Source organism: Seriola lalandi, unplaced genomic scaffold (genome assembly GCF_002814215.2).
Source record: "Seriola lalandi dorsalis isolate HSWRI2012SDOR001 ecotype SW California unplaced genomic scaffold, Sedor1 jcf7180002054944, whole genome shotgun sequence".
NCBI lineage: Eukaryota > Metazoa > Chordata > Actinopteri > Carangiformes > Carangidae > Seriola > Seriola lalandi.
The window spans coordinates 417,456-431,731 of record NW_019525495.1 but is presented as its reverse complement, the minus strand read 5'-3'; the positions used below and the strand labels follow the sequence as shown (position 1 = coordinate 431,731).

Here is a 14,276-nt window from a genome sequence, read left to right as displayed (position 1 = left end):
GAATTAAGTGTATGATTTTAAGATTGTGTTTTCAGTTTCCTCAAGAGCATAATGGCTGTGAGCGGCTCATGTGACAGCATTTTAAGATAGGTGATTGGATCTTTCTTGCAGAAATGCACCTTGGGAGTCATAGATAACTTCTCCCTACAACTTGATGTAGACAAACTTGTACCTTTGACTTTTATCAAAGACCCATTTGTTTTCTAAAGCAGTCTCTTCCAGTGGACTGGAGAATAAGAGAGAAGCCTCTAGTTCAGCTCTTGTGATCACAAAAATTCATATAATAAATCCTGATGATTACTGGATTCACATAGCCCAAAATAAAACAGAAGAGAAAAACAAAACAAGGAAAAAATCATGAATGGATGAATGTAGAACAGAAGATGTAAGCGCGGATCTGAGTTATTTCCTCATTTTTAGAAAATATAAAGTTATTATAATTATTTGTCTACTGGTAGGAGCAAGGAGAAAAGGTCATGTAGAATTTCAATCAGTGTTAGCAGGTGTAGAGTTAATTATAGTGTTAGCGATGGTATGCTAATATGCAGCAGAAACATGAAGTTTTGATGTTATTTGTGCACAAAAAAAATTCTCCTAAACAGCTTCAACTGACTGCTTTTAGTGTATTAAATATGTGTTTTGTGTTCATTTACATATATATGATTACAACAGACTAAAAATCTTGTATCATATTATGAAAGCATTTTGGCCTACCACTGCTTTAATTTACAGTTGTCAGTTAGTAGGATGTCACAAAAACATAAACAGTTTCAATGAAATTTGGTGGAAAGTAAGGATTTCTTAACATGAGATAGAGACATTTCAGAACATTTTCTCATGGACCAAAAAAAGGAAGCACTTAAGCATGTAAATGAATAAAAAAAGGTATTCTTTGAACTTTCATCACTATATATTTTGATACAGACCAAGACGCAGATTGAAATATCTGAACATTTTTTATTGCTAAATTAATGAATGTGCTTTCAAATTTTATTTTTTATAAAATAGATAATAAGCCCTGAGGCTTCAGTCCCTCAACTGAGGTTAATTTGTGCATGTGTGCATCAAGCGCTCCATCTAGTGGCAGTAACCTTGAATTACCATATATAAGAAACATGACATTAACAGTAACATCGTTGAGTGTACGATGCACACTAGCACTTGTATAGCAACACATATGAAATGCTAGTAGTTTTACTGACAGCTATGCACTGAAATACAATTCTATGCTAATGTTTATGAAAACAGATTAAAAATGTGACCTGTTGAAGCATCAACTGACTGAGTGTGACATTAAAAACTACTCAAGAAGACAGAGGACTTTATATGTATTTTTTCTAATATGTCAAAGGGATAGACAAGCGACCTGTCCAGAGTGTACCCCACCTCTCGTCCAATGTCACCTGGGATTGGGTCCAGGTGACATTGCTACAAATGCTACATAAACATTAGTGCATCAGTATTGAAGGATCTGAGTCCACAGCTGCTTGTTTAGCAGTACCACAATAATACATATAAAAGCAACAGGAAATTCTATATCTTATAATGTCATATTAGCACTCACACCTAAATGAATAAGTTAATACATTAAGTGTTAGCCACCACCAACACTTGCAGTATCTCTGCAGTACTACTACTCTCTATCACACACACATGCACAGACACACACACACACACGGTTATGTATGTTATGCTTTTGTGGTATTGAGTAAGAGGCTTAGAGGCGGATGTGAGTGAGCTCCACCTGCAGCTGCTGTGCACAATGAGTGGTTTGGAGATGGCAAGATTCAGGTCAGACACACATCGTGAGACTATTCAGCAAACGGCCTGTTTCTGCTGTTTGACTGTGACTCACTGGGTTCAGCACTGTATCCATTCAGTGTAGTTATTATCTGTGCTGTTTTTTCTCTCACATGACTTTTTGGGAAGGAATGGATCTTTCTGAAAGAAGAAAACTAAATGAGGTTTGGTTTGGCTTGGTTTTAATGTCATAAAACAACCAACACATGACAGACTGCAAATGTTCACCACAATCAAACAGAAAATACAGATTCAATCAAACATGAATATGCAAAAAGAGACAACGTAAATCATTCACAGAAAAGATCACTTTTTTTCTATAGTGGTTCCTGTAGTGGTCTTCCTTTCCTGTATAATTTACTGCATGTTTTCATGTTTTATAAATTACATTGTCATCGTATTAATACCCTTAGCAAGACCATCTTTGAAATTAAATACAATCAGGAAGATAACTGTAACAACAACCATAAGATAAATATTAGGGAATGGAACTTACAATACTTACCTTTGAAATATGAGAATAAATATATAAAACATGCCTATTTTCATCTTTAACGCAATTTCATTGATACCTTTACCTTTGAATTGCTGAATGAAAAATATGCTGACAACAGCACAAAAATCCATCACAAATTTTTCATCGGGACGTAAAAGCATTTATGTTTGTTTATAGGATGAACTTGATTCATTTCTGAAATTAATTCTGAGAAAAGCCAAATTTCTACATGCAATTCAGTAATTTGCTCCAGCTCAGACCAAAAAAACACAATTTGCATATTCATAAGTAAAATATGCCAGTTTTCCCACTAGCTATAAAGTGCTACAGTATTAACAAAATACATCAAACATTGATTCACATGCTGCATTTACATGTTGATTATTGCCGAGTGGAGCATTATTGATTGACACTAAATAACATTTCCATGAAGCAATCAAGCAATCAAGGTAATTTGATATCCTGTCACGCACAATAGCGCTCCATCAAGATAATGTTCATTGACTGGTGGCAAAATGTCAACGCTGCCATGTGTTATGATAACGCAGCAAACTGCCTGAGATGAATAGATAATCACAATACAACTATTTGATTAAACATGCAATGAACACTATTAACACTTTGTGTTTAGCAAATACCAGAATGATGTTGTGTTTATTAAACCACATTTCCATATTTTGACCAGCAGCCATGATGATGTTGAGATAAGCAACACTGTATATTTGAAAAGTCAGTCAAAACTGAATGAATAGTAAAAAAGTGCAGACTTTTGATTAGAAAACAATAATGTTCTCTAAAAGGAATAGAAAAAGGGGAAATGGGGCCTTTTTTCCTACATACAGCGGGTTACCTTTACTTCTCTGACCCTGCTGGTATCTTGACCAAATGATGCAAAAGTTCAACAACCCCAATAATCACTGGATTACCTCATTTAGTGTTTTGATCCAATTGGTCATGGGTCCAAAATCTCCCATGAGAGTTCAGCTGGGTTGAGATCTGGTGACCGTGAAGGCCATATCTGCTTAATTGCATGCAGTGCCTGTGTGGATGCATCTGCATTCGTCATGTTTCTCCACTCATTTAGTCAGGTTTTTCCTTTAATCTACGTCCTGTCTGTATTGCTAACCCCCACCAATTATCTCTGCCATGCCTAATGCTAACCTAAGCCCTTACTCCAACCACAGGTGGGGACACTACAGCTAATACCACTTTAATGAGAGTGAAACATTTGACGACTCAGCAAGTGTTATATGGACTGTGCCATAACATCCAGTCTTCCTGGTTATGTCCAATCCTGTGTCAGTACACGTATGAAAATGGGTACAACAGCAACGATTGGCTAATGGCCATGCCTACACTTTTATTTGATTGGTTGTTGAAATACAAAAAATTATCTTATTACCTAGCAACTGCCACATGCATCCACAGGATTGAGGCGGGTGCTATCTAGCGTTGGTAAAAAAAAAACAAAAAAACATTGAAATTTAAAAAATGTATTAAAAATAATCTGATACCTACAATAACCAAAAGCGAGTCAAATAATTTCACAATACATACAAACAACCTAGACTACCCAATAATTACATGTTATGCAATTAACATTTGACTAAATAGTGCAAGTTTCGCTATAGGTGTTAGCATAATCAGATCCTGATAGGCCAACTGTGATTTTTGGAGGTTATGCTAATCGATAGAAATATTTTTATTGTGCAGTGGACTGAATAGTTCTTCAGATGGTCGTAAATACGGTCATTACAGTAACGGAAGTATTTTTAAATGATTTCAAACACTTCTGCAAGCTGATCCTAATGAGAGGTACAAACTCTCATTAGCCTTTCTCGCTAACAGGGCTGTTTCCCTTTCCAAGAGTTTTTTTGCTCACCTAAGCTAAGTGGCCGCTGGTTGTAGCTTTATATTGAACAAATAATATGAGAGTGGTATCAATATTGTCATAACATAACAATAAAGTGAACACATGTCGAAATACTCAGAAACGTATAATAAATTGTTGCAACTTGTTGCTTGGTTTTATTTTGAAAATACGGACGGAAGTGACATTTCATACTCTGTAGGATGACACTTTGAAGAAATGCGGTTCTATTCAGGCATCAACATCAGAGCAGAGACTCGGGGCGCGCACATCTTCCGTCTTCACGTGCCTTCATCAAGTTAACGGAGCAACAAAACCAGTATTCACCTAAAACCGGGACTCTTATTTGTTTGTGCTAACAGTTTTGGACTCATAAATATGCTGCTGTGTTCACACCAAGGAGGGAGAAGAGGTCAGCCTTAGAATAAACTTCACACAAGCTCAGCTCCGCTTCAGAGAAGAGGAAAGGTAAGCTGAAAACCGCTTTAATATCAGGAAACTTTAGAGAAATCACGCACCAAACTTCGCTTCAAAAATGAATTATTCTAGTGACCACTCAGCTCTCTTCCTCTTTCCCTTTCTATCTATTTCTTACTTCTCTATTGTTCATGCTCATGTTACAGATTTACAGTAACTTATTACAAAATATGGAATTTTTAAAAACTGAATTAATTTCTGATAAAAAGCCTCTTCTGCCAGCAACACAACTAACATGTTAATTTGAATTTTTGAGTGAACTATGACTGGTTGATTAGGGCTGCACTTCAGTCAGACTGAAATACAGGAAAGACAGGTCAAATTTTGATTTCTCAAGCATTTTTTTGTTGTTTCTATGTATATTTACTGGATCTTTCTGCTTACTTGTTTATTCATCCGTTGCATGTTTTTACTCCCTTACTTTGGGGAAGTGGTGTTAAAAGTTGTTGTTAGTGTAAAAGAGAGAAGGTTAACAGAGGTCATAACTTCAAAAAAACATTTTACAACTTCATAAGTTCAGAGTATATATGCATGTACTGTCATTTTAGCGTGTATCAGTTGCGATCCCTCTACATGTCTGTCACCAGAGAGGTCAGACATCAGGGTAAGAGGTCAATGGCCTGATTGATCTCTGATGCCAGAGCTGAGTGACCTCATGTCAAGACATCCTCCGCTGCAAACATGTTACACGCCCTTCTGCACCCTGTGGTCGAGTTTCAGCTGCTTGACGAGAGCGCTGAGGGATGAGTCGACTGTCATATATCACAATAAGACATTCAATTCTGACATTTCAAGTTGTCAATTAATTATCTGTTAATTGACTAATCACTGCAGGTCCAGTCACAGTAGTAGCTCCATGTGGTGTTTAATACTGAACCTGACCCAGTGCTGGAAAGTAAATAAGTACATTTATTCAAGTACTATCCTGGACTTACTCTTTTTACAATTCTCTTACTTTCTAATTCAACTCCACTAGAGTTCAGAGGGAAATATTCAACTTCTGCACTGCATTTATTTGCAGTATGGTTCCTTTTTAGATTAAGATCTTACACAAAGTAATAAACTTTTAAAATAAAATGATATCTTGTTAAATATTAAACCTTTTTATCTTGTGATACATTACAAATAAAGAGCAGTGGCTGAAGAGGTGCTGAGATCTGTAAAAGTACCAATACCACAGTGTAAAAGTACTGTGTACAAACAAATGTCCCGCATCCAAAATTCTTAAGTAAAGTAAGTATTACTAGCAAAATGTATTTAAAGTGTTCATTATGCAGAATAGCGCCTTCCAGAGTGTAAAATTATGTTACCGACAAATTCCAGAAATATTAGATTTTATATTCTGTTCTACACGCACAAACTAAAAAATCTAGATTAAAAAAGTAATATTTTTTTAGGGAAAAATACATTATCCTGTTAGCATGTATCATTCTTCACTAGAAAATGGTGACCTCAAAGCATACAGCAGCTCCAATGATTCACATGACTGAAAACAGCTGTGTGGATATGCAGGGCCTTTAATCTTTAATAATGCATTTTATTTTATAAGTTTATCATATGTTTGGATGTAAAATCAAAGTAATGAGTAACTACGACTGTTAAAGAAATGCAGTGCAGTAAAAATTACAATCTTTCCTCCTGGAATATAGTGCATAAAATGGAAATATTTAAGTGAGGTCCCTCAAAATGGTACAGTAGTGGTTGTGAGAGATGAGCCACAAGGTCACAACAGTAGCTCCATGTGGATGGACTTCATCTGATCCAGTGGTGAAGTACATTTAATCAAGTACTGCACTTAATTTGAAGTACTTGTACTTTACACGTATTTCCATTTCATACCACTGTATACGTTCACCTCTCTACATTTCAGAAGCAAATATTGTAGATTTTACTCCACTACATTTATCTGGCAGTTGTAGTTACTACTAGTACTTCTCTGGTTAAATTTGATATTAGTCAACATGCTGTATGATAAACGTGTAAAGTACTAGATTACAAGATTAAACAGCTGAAACATTTAGTTGATAAAGAGAAAAATAACAAGTAACCAGCTTCTCAAATGTGCTAATCGATGTCCATTAATTACAGTATGTGTAATAAGTCATTTGAAGACGTCACCTTGGGCCCTGAAACCTGCGATTAGCATCTTTTTTAGTCCTTTTTGAGATTCCATAAACTAAATGAAAACATAATCTGCAAATGAATCAATGAAAAAAATCATTATTTCTAGCTACAGAAAAAAGTGTGTCCAATTGTGGCCCCTCGTAATGTTTCAGATGTCTGTTAGTTGTTGGGAGGTCCATCAGAGACATATTTCTCCTCTAAACTTCTCACATAGTTTCATAAAATTATCCAATATTTATCAATTAAAACAAGATATGTTTGTGTGAAATATGGAGATTAGATAAAGTATCAGAACTTTTTTTTTCCTTTTTCTCTCCCAGTAATCATCTCATGACCCCTGAGATTTATCTTGTGGCCCTTTGGAGGGGCGTGACCACTAGGTTGGGAACCACTGCCCTAAAGTAACTGTTTTTAAAGTGGTTCAAACAAGCTCCACATCAAGCAGCTACAACAGTAAAATGCACAGTGATGGACATTTAGCAGATAATACTTTAATGCAGGACTGTACTTGTATTGGAGTATTTTACATTGCTGTATTGGCACTATTTTCTGTATTTACATAAATGATCTGAGTATTTCTTCCACCACTGCTCTGATCCTCCAGCAATTTGTTCGGGAAAAATGAGTCAGTGTGATTCGTGAAATGTAAATGTTTTGAGGAGGAATTTGTCCATTCAGCAGTGATGACTGTGTTTGCTTTGCCTACTCTTTGCCTAAACTGACCAGCTGTCTGCTCTACCTGTTACACCTGTGAAAACTACCTGTACTAGTCATGCACTTTGTGACTAAGTACTGGACTAATGTGATTTCAAGATTATATTCACATTTTAAGATGCTTTATACGTATACTCCACTACATTTCAGGGGGATTGTACATGAAAAACATGTGATAATCGTATTAAAATATGAATGTATTTCTATATTGCAGTATTGCTACTTTTACTTAAGTAAAGGATCTAAACACTTCCTCGACTTCTGGTAAAAACTAACAAGTTTCAAAGCAGGGGAAGTGTTCCAGAAAAAGGAATCAAATAAACATTTTGAGCTGCTTCAGTTCTGCATGGTAGTTTGCACATAGTCAGTTTATGATGCAGGTGCAAAATGAGAAACCCCCTGTAGTTAAGACAGACCAGATGCAGCCCTGCAAGCAACACTTCTTACAACTGAAACTATTAATTGCAGTTGGTTGTTATCACCATTTCTAAAATACTGCACGCTTATATGAACTTCCTCCATATCTTCAAAATTGATTAAATACATTTAAAAACACAGTGAACACAGTTCTTACATCCTTCTGATGATCAATTAATGGTTAAAAATGTTATTTATGAGCAAAAATGCTAAAAAAAAAAATAAAAAATCACTAGTTCCAGCTACTCAAACGTGAATATTTACTACTTTGTTTTTTTTTTAATTGTTGATCAGACAAAAGAAGACATTTGACTGTTTTCAGATTTGTCAGGTTAATCAATAATGAAAATACTTTGTTAGTAGCAGTCCCTTTTTCTACAGTATAATGACAGTATGTAACATGGCCCAACTCTCTGTGAAGTACAATACCACTTTAAATATGAATCAAACACAGTAAGGCTGAGGCCTTTATGTTGGCTACAAGCTCAGGAAAACCACTCGTGTTGTGCTGCAGAAGTGCTGACCAGCTTGCTGTCAGCACTCTTGTGGTTATGCCCTACATTGTCACAAAGGCCATTAAGTGCTACTTCAATTGCAAATATGCGAACTTAAATGAAGCCGTTTAAGCCATTTGACATTAGGTATTAAGGGATTTTTAAAAGAATGTGTTCGCACATTGCAACAAGAAAACCCACATATTATTTCAGCGTTACAGGCATTATTAAACGTCATAGGATACGATTCAGGATTTAAAAAAAAAAGTTAAAGGTTCCATATTTTCACTTCCCCGGTGTTTTATTTGGATAATTGATATTCATAAGAAGATATGTTTATATTTTTAAGTACCAAAAACCATATAGGTTTACATCTTCTCTCTCATGCTTCCCTGTGGAACTCTAGCATGAACAGGGTATTTTGTGTCATTCTCTTAGTCTCTCTTCTGATTGGCTGACTACAGGCCAACCACAGGTACCAGACTGTAGCCTACTACTGTAACTTGGTAAAACACATTGGTAAACGCAAATGGCGACGGTCAGTCACAGCTGAAATGAACCTAACAGATGGTCTTGGTCTACTTTAGATGGTCAAATTCAGACTAAAGTTCTGCAACATTTGATAAAAAATAAACTTTAGCCACTAGTCTTTAATGTTACTATTCTTCGGATGCCTCTGCAGTGACATATTGGCTTCCTGACATCCAACGATTGTGCAGCATTGTAGCTTGCTTGATGGTGGGTCTGGAAGGGCCTTGCTGGGGGACATGGTTGAGGGCAGTGTCTATAGTTGTGACATCACAAAGTTACAGCAGTCCTGACGGCTTGTTTTAAGGAACATTCTCTGAATACAGGTTTTATGGATTTCTCTGTGGATTGAGCACTTTGAAATGCTTTAAAATCAAAAAAGTTTAGTTTTTTGTCTGATCTACCCTTTACTCTTCATGGTCCTGATTTGTAACTTAGTTATTTTTATACAATTGAACTGTAAGAGTCGGTTTGTCAAAGCTTTCATTTGCAATGGGTAGCCTACCACTTAAAGTGGCAGAACTTGGATGATTCAAAAATGTATCCACTAGGCTAATTTAGCTTTTTCAGTTTATCCTTCACCTTAAGCTAACTATTCAAGTCTTTACCTGCAAATTCAACATTTATCCAATACTTACAGTTTCAACTTCTTATTCTAACTTTTAGCCACCTGTTTATCCTTAGTTAACTATGTCAAACATTTATCCTTTACTTTTAGCTGTGATGAAACTGCTTATCCATTACTTTTAGCTAACTAATACTGTTTATCCGTAACTTTTAGCTAACTATTTAGCCATTACTTTTAGATAACTGTTGAAATTGTTTATCCTAACCTTTAGCTTATTATTCCAACTGTTAATCCATTACTTTTAGCTAACTGTTGAAACTGTTAAATCATTAGCTATTTTGTTTATCATTGGCTGTTAGCTAACTATTTATTTTTTAACAAACCATTACAAATGTTTGTCCATTATTTTCAAATAAGCATTTGAACTATTTATTTACTTTACGTTTTTGGCTAACTTGATTTTTTCTTCTTCTTGTAATTTATGTTTTTCTAAATTAGCTGTGCTCTGCAAAATGAGCTACTGTACAAATACCCTTGGTTTAGTTTATGTTGATTAATGACTTATTTTAAAAGGATTAAACATACTACAGAGAATTTGAGGTATGTTTGTCTGAGATAATCGACGCATTACAGGAATCTATATGATTTTTATTAAGCTGTGCGCATAGATAAAAAGATGATGAATCTTTGTATTAAGGGATGTTTGTTTGCCCCATGAGGGAAAGGGATTGTGCTGGGTATTTTACATATATCTTGGTATAGGCTACCTGTGTTCAAAGATGAAAGTTGTAATTTTGCAGCTGCAATAGTGAAGCGAAGGTATTCATTTTTTTCAAGATAAGTCACCACATCCTTCACTCCGTAACCACAGACTGAAGGTTTTATTCACATCTGTGGGAAAATAACTAAAAGTAACACCCAATATACAGTAACTGCTATCATTTGGATCCTGACTGTAGTTATAATTTGACATTTGATCCGTGCTTTAGAGGTTTAACTCTCTAATGACATGTTGACCTCTGTATTCCTGTCATGTTTATGCATCTCTCTTTAAACATTAACAGACGGGGAAGTGGCTTATGTGTCTCTTCCTAATTTAATAATAGATAACAAATGATTTTTCCAGTTCCTTTACTCCCACATGTCATGTCCACGTCCTTCATTCATATCAAGGGCTTCCAACTCGATAGCTGAGTCACATGAGCCCATATATTGTATAATTACCAGGAACTGAAGTATTAATGGTTGAGGGTAGTAACATATATTATTGGTGTTTCTGTGTCATGTTAATATGCTGTTATATCTTCTTCCCTTTCATTGTGTCCCCAAAAACCAAACAGAAGTCAGACAATTTAAAACTATTAGAAATGTTTAAAATCAATCAAGTAAGGAATACATTTAGTCATGCGTAGGTGTACTTTGTTAACTATCATTCAGATTTAAATGAGTCAATGAGCTGCTTGGTGTCTATATTTTATTGTTTTAAAGTACTTTCTCACTTTTGCCATTTTTCTTCATGCCGTAATCTCATGTCTCTATATTTTGCTTTTGATGCCAGTGTCTCTGTGTTTTATAGTCTTTAATGCTGCAACAAATTATTATAGTATTTTCATCATTGATTAATCCGCTGATTATTTTCTTGATTAATCATTGCTTGGTCTATAAAATGTCAGAAAATTGTGATAAACGTTCATTTCAAACTTCTAGAACCCAAGGTGACTTTTTCAAATGTCTTTTTTTGTGTAGAGCTGCAACAGCCAATCGATTTACTGTTAAGCCAATCAAACAAAAATGAATTGGGAGCTATTTTTAAAATCGATTTATCAGTTTTTAATGCAAAAATGTTAAATAATTGCTGGTTCCTACTTCTCATAAATGAGAATTTGCTGCTTGCCTTCATCAAATATGATAATAAATGAAATATGTTTCATGTTTGAATTCTTGGTCAAACAAACCAAGCCGTTTTGGGTCCGGGAAGTTGTGATGGGTGTTTTTTTTATGATTCATCTGTTAATTGAGAAAATAAAGGCAGATCTTTACGTAATAATGGAAATAAGCATAAGCATGTTCAGTTTACTATCACATAGGGACTGAGGAAATCAGAAAATATTCACATTTGCTTAAAAAATTACTTAAATGACAGAATTAATTAATCGACTAATCATCAACTCTTAAAAGTCTGCCAGTTGCATTTAAAACACTGAGCTGGATTAATCTGCATGAAAGATTCTATATTCTATAAATTACATTTTAATTTCTTAAATTGCTGCATTTGGGAGAGCAATTCCTGTTTTATTAATAGTGCAGCAAAAACACCTTTTACACCATGTTATCATGTCAATCATAAAAAGAACCCTCTGAACATTTTTGACATGATCTTGTGACTTCCTAAAGATAAGCTAAGCTGGTAAATATCATTCTAAAAACTGTGCCGTTATCTCATCAGTATGTTGACACCCCAGAGAGGGAAGTGTCTCTGCTCCAACAGATGAGAATTTTTTTTTTCTAACAGGCACTTTGAAGCAATATGCTGCTGAAGCTGTTTAGAACGGAAATCATAACTTACTTGTGCTGAATTAATAATATTCCTATATTTTTCTTTCTCCCCGCATAGAAACACTTGCCTTTTCTTCATTCTTTAAACCTGTCTGACACTTCAGCCGCTGCCGATGGAAGCCAGAGGAAAGTATGATTTTACTGCAACTGCAGACGATGAACTCACCTTCAGAAAGGGCGATATACTTAAGGTCAGTGTATGTCACTAAATGATGATTTTCTCACTGTGGCCTCAAGAATATTTCATTGCCATTGTACAACATCCTGTCGCTTTCTTTTCCTGATCAGATTTTAAGCTCACAAGATGATTGGTATAAGGCAGAGATGAACGGACAAGAAGGATTCGTACCACAAAACTACCTTGAAATGCAGACTCCAAGGTAAGAGACAGTCGTACTAATTATGAAACAGTGGACCTGGATGTGGGATTGTTACATCTTTGGGGATGATTGTTGAATGCAGTTGAATCCACTCTTGGCTGTGACAAAATGTACATCACTGAAATCTGACATCCTCGTCATTGTAACTGTGCAAACCATTTTATACAACTACTTTCACTAGGTTCAGTCTCACTAAGACTAATTCTGACTAAGACCAGGATCAGGAAGATTTATGTCAAAAAAGTTGTACTTTTACCACGGGAATCTGCTGTAGCTGCGTTTGAAGTTTATATCAGATAAGCATGAGAGTCTTGTTTGTGCTTCCAGATGGTTTCAGGAGAACGCCAGTCGCAACGCTGCAGAGGAGCTCCTGAGGAGCAAAGATGTTGGAGACTTTGTGATTCGAGGGTCCCAGAGCTCCCCGGGAGACTTCTCCATCTCTGTCAGGTATTAAAAAGTCTTTGATTGTTTGCCTTGTTCACCATCTTAGTTCATCGTGTTTGCACTAACATGTCCGCCTGAAGTCAGAAACAGCTCAAACTGACAGACGTGACTTCAGACGGATTTGCCGTTGTTGCAGGGAAATTTTTGAAACGGAATTCAAAGAATTGAATATCTGAATTGCGTCTTATTTAGCGTAGTATTTCTCATTTCGTTTTTTGGTTTGGTGGTTTCAGTGTGTTTGAAATTTTACAAAAGATCTTTTTTTACGTCAAGAAGCCTTATTTAACCAGAAAAAGTACACCAATATTTCCCCTCTACACACATCAATGTACATGTAAAAAGTAACCTCTGACTCATCATCTCGCTGTCTTTTAGCTTCCCTTACGCTGCTGCAAAACTCTGCAAAACTTCACATATTTACAACCAGGAGGCAGCTGCAGCAGCGCTGGTAGAGTAAATAAGGCGGGAAGAGAGTGGCAGTATTTTTAGTTTATGGCAGTCTTCCAACAGGTGAAGTTTATCTGAAAGTGTCTGCAGTCATTCAGACCACGAGGGAAAAAAGTTTGCGCTGTACAGTTCACTGGGCCGAACACCTTTTCTTTCTGTCTCTTATACACATCTCGATACCTAATTAACTTTCAGAAACGTGTTAAAGAAACACAAAGCCCAAAGAAAACTGCAGTGAAACATAAATAATGATTGATATTAAATAAATAAATAAATCGTAAATGGTTTTAACAGATTTATGAAACAGTCAAACTGTTATCTGTAGTATCCTGGATTTGAATATGGGAATACAAGAATAACATCAATATATATATGCAGGTTTTTACAAGTTGTTTTAGGATAATGGTTTTTCAACTCCTGCTATTATTCCCTGTCTCACTGTTACATGGGGGAAATCTTGCTTCAAATGTTGGGAGTACAGTTCCCATAATTTGGGATCTCAAGGGGATGTAAACAAAAAGTAGTTGTAATGTTGCCATGGAATCATTTCAGCCTATATTTGTTTTCATTCTGGCAAATAGGCACCATTAGAAGTTTGCCAAATTTGCTATTAGCAGTTCCAATTTGCAGTGTACCCATGGATGTACAGACAACTGTCAATGGATTATTCTGACACTGGAGAAAACTTAAAAACATGATGATTCTCAGGCAAGTTCTGGAGTTGTATGGAATGTATTTTTTTTATGTGATTTCTAAATGGATTTGTGAATGTTTATCATCATTTTCTGTGATAACTGAACCATTCTATTCATAGTTTTATGTGTGATGATCTTCTTTAATAAACTTGGTGACCATGTGTGGGAGTTCTTTTCCAGATGACTTCAGCCTCATATGTATCTGGAAATCAGGCATGTATCACAACACATTATAGGCCTGTATACAAGAAAAAAAAGGATTTGCA

At 35.6% G+C, this 14,276-nt stretch overlaps 1 protein-coding gene across 2 annotated transcripts in view; it reads left to right on the top strand.

Annotated features, from left to right (window-relative positions):
- The first annotated feature begins 4,394 nt into the window (after window positions 1-4,394).
- The window catches only part of grap2a (GRB2 related adaptor protein 2a), a 15,894-nt gene continuing 6,012 nt past the window's right edge, over window positions 4,395-14,276 (top strand). For both annotated transcript variants that reach the window (XM_023393827.2, XM_023393826.2), the window contains exons 1-4: window positions 4,395-4,634; window positions 12,103-12,235; window positions 12,333-12,424; window positions 12,752-12,871. In XM_023393827.2, the coding sequence (XP_023249595.1) occupies window positions 12,158-12,235; window positions 12,333-12,424; window positions 12,752-12,871 (290 nt within the window). In that variant the 5' untranslated portion in view covers window positions 4,395-4,634; window positions 12,103-12,157. The remainder of the gene's footprint in view (window positions 4,635-12,102; window positions 12,236-12,332; window positions 12,425-12,751; window positions 12,872-14,276) is intronic.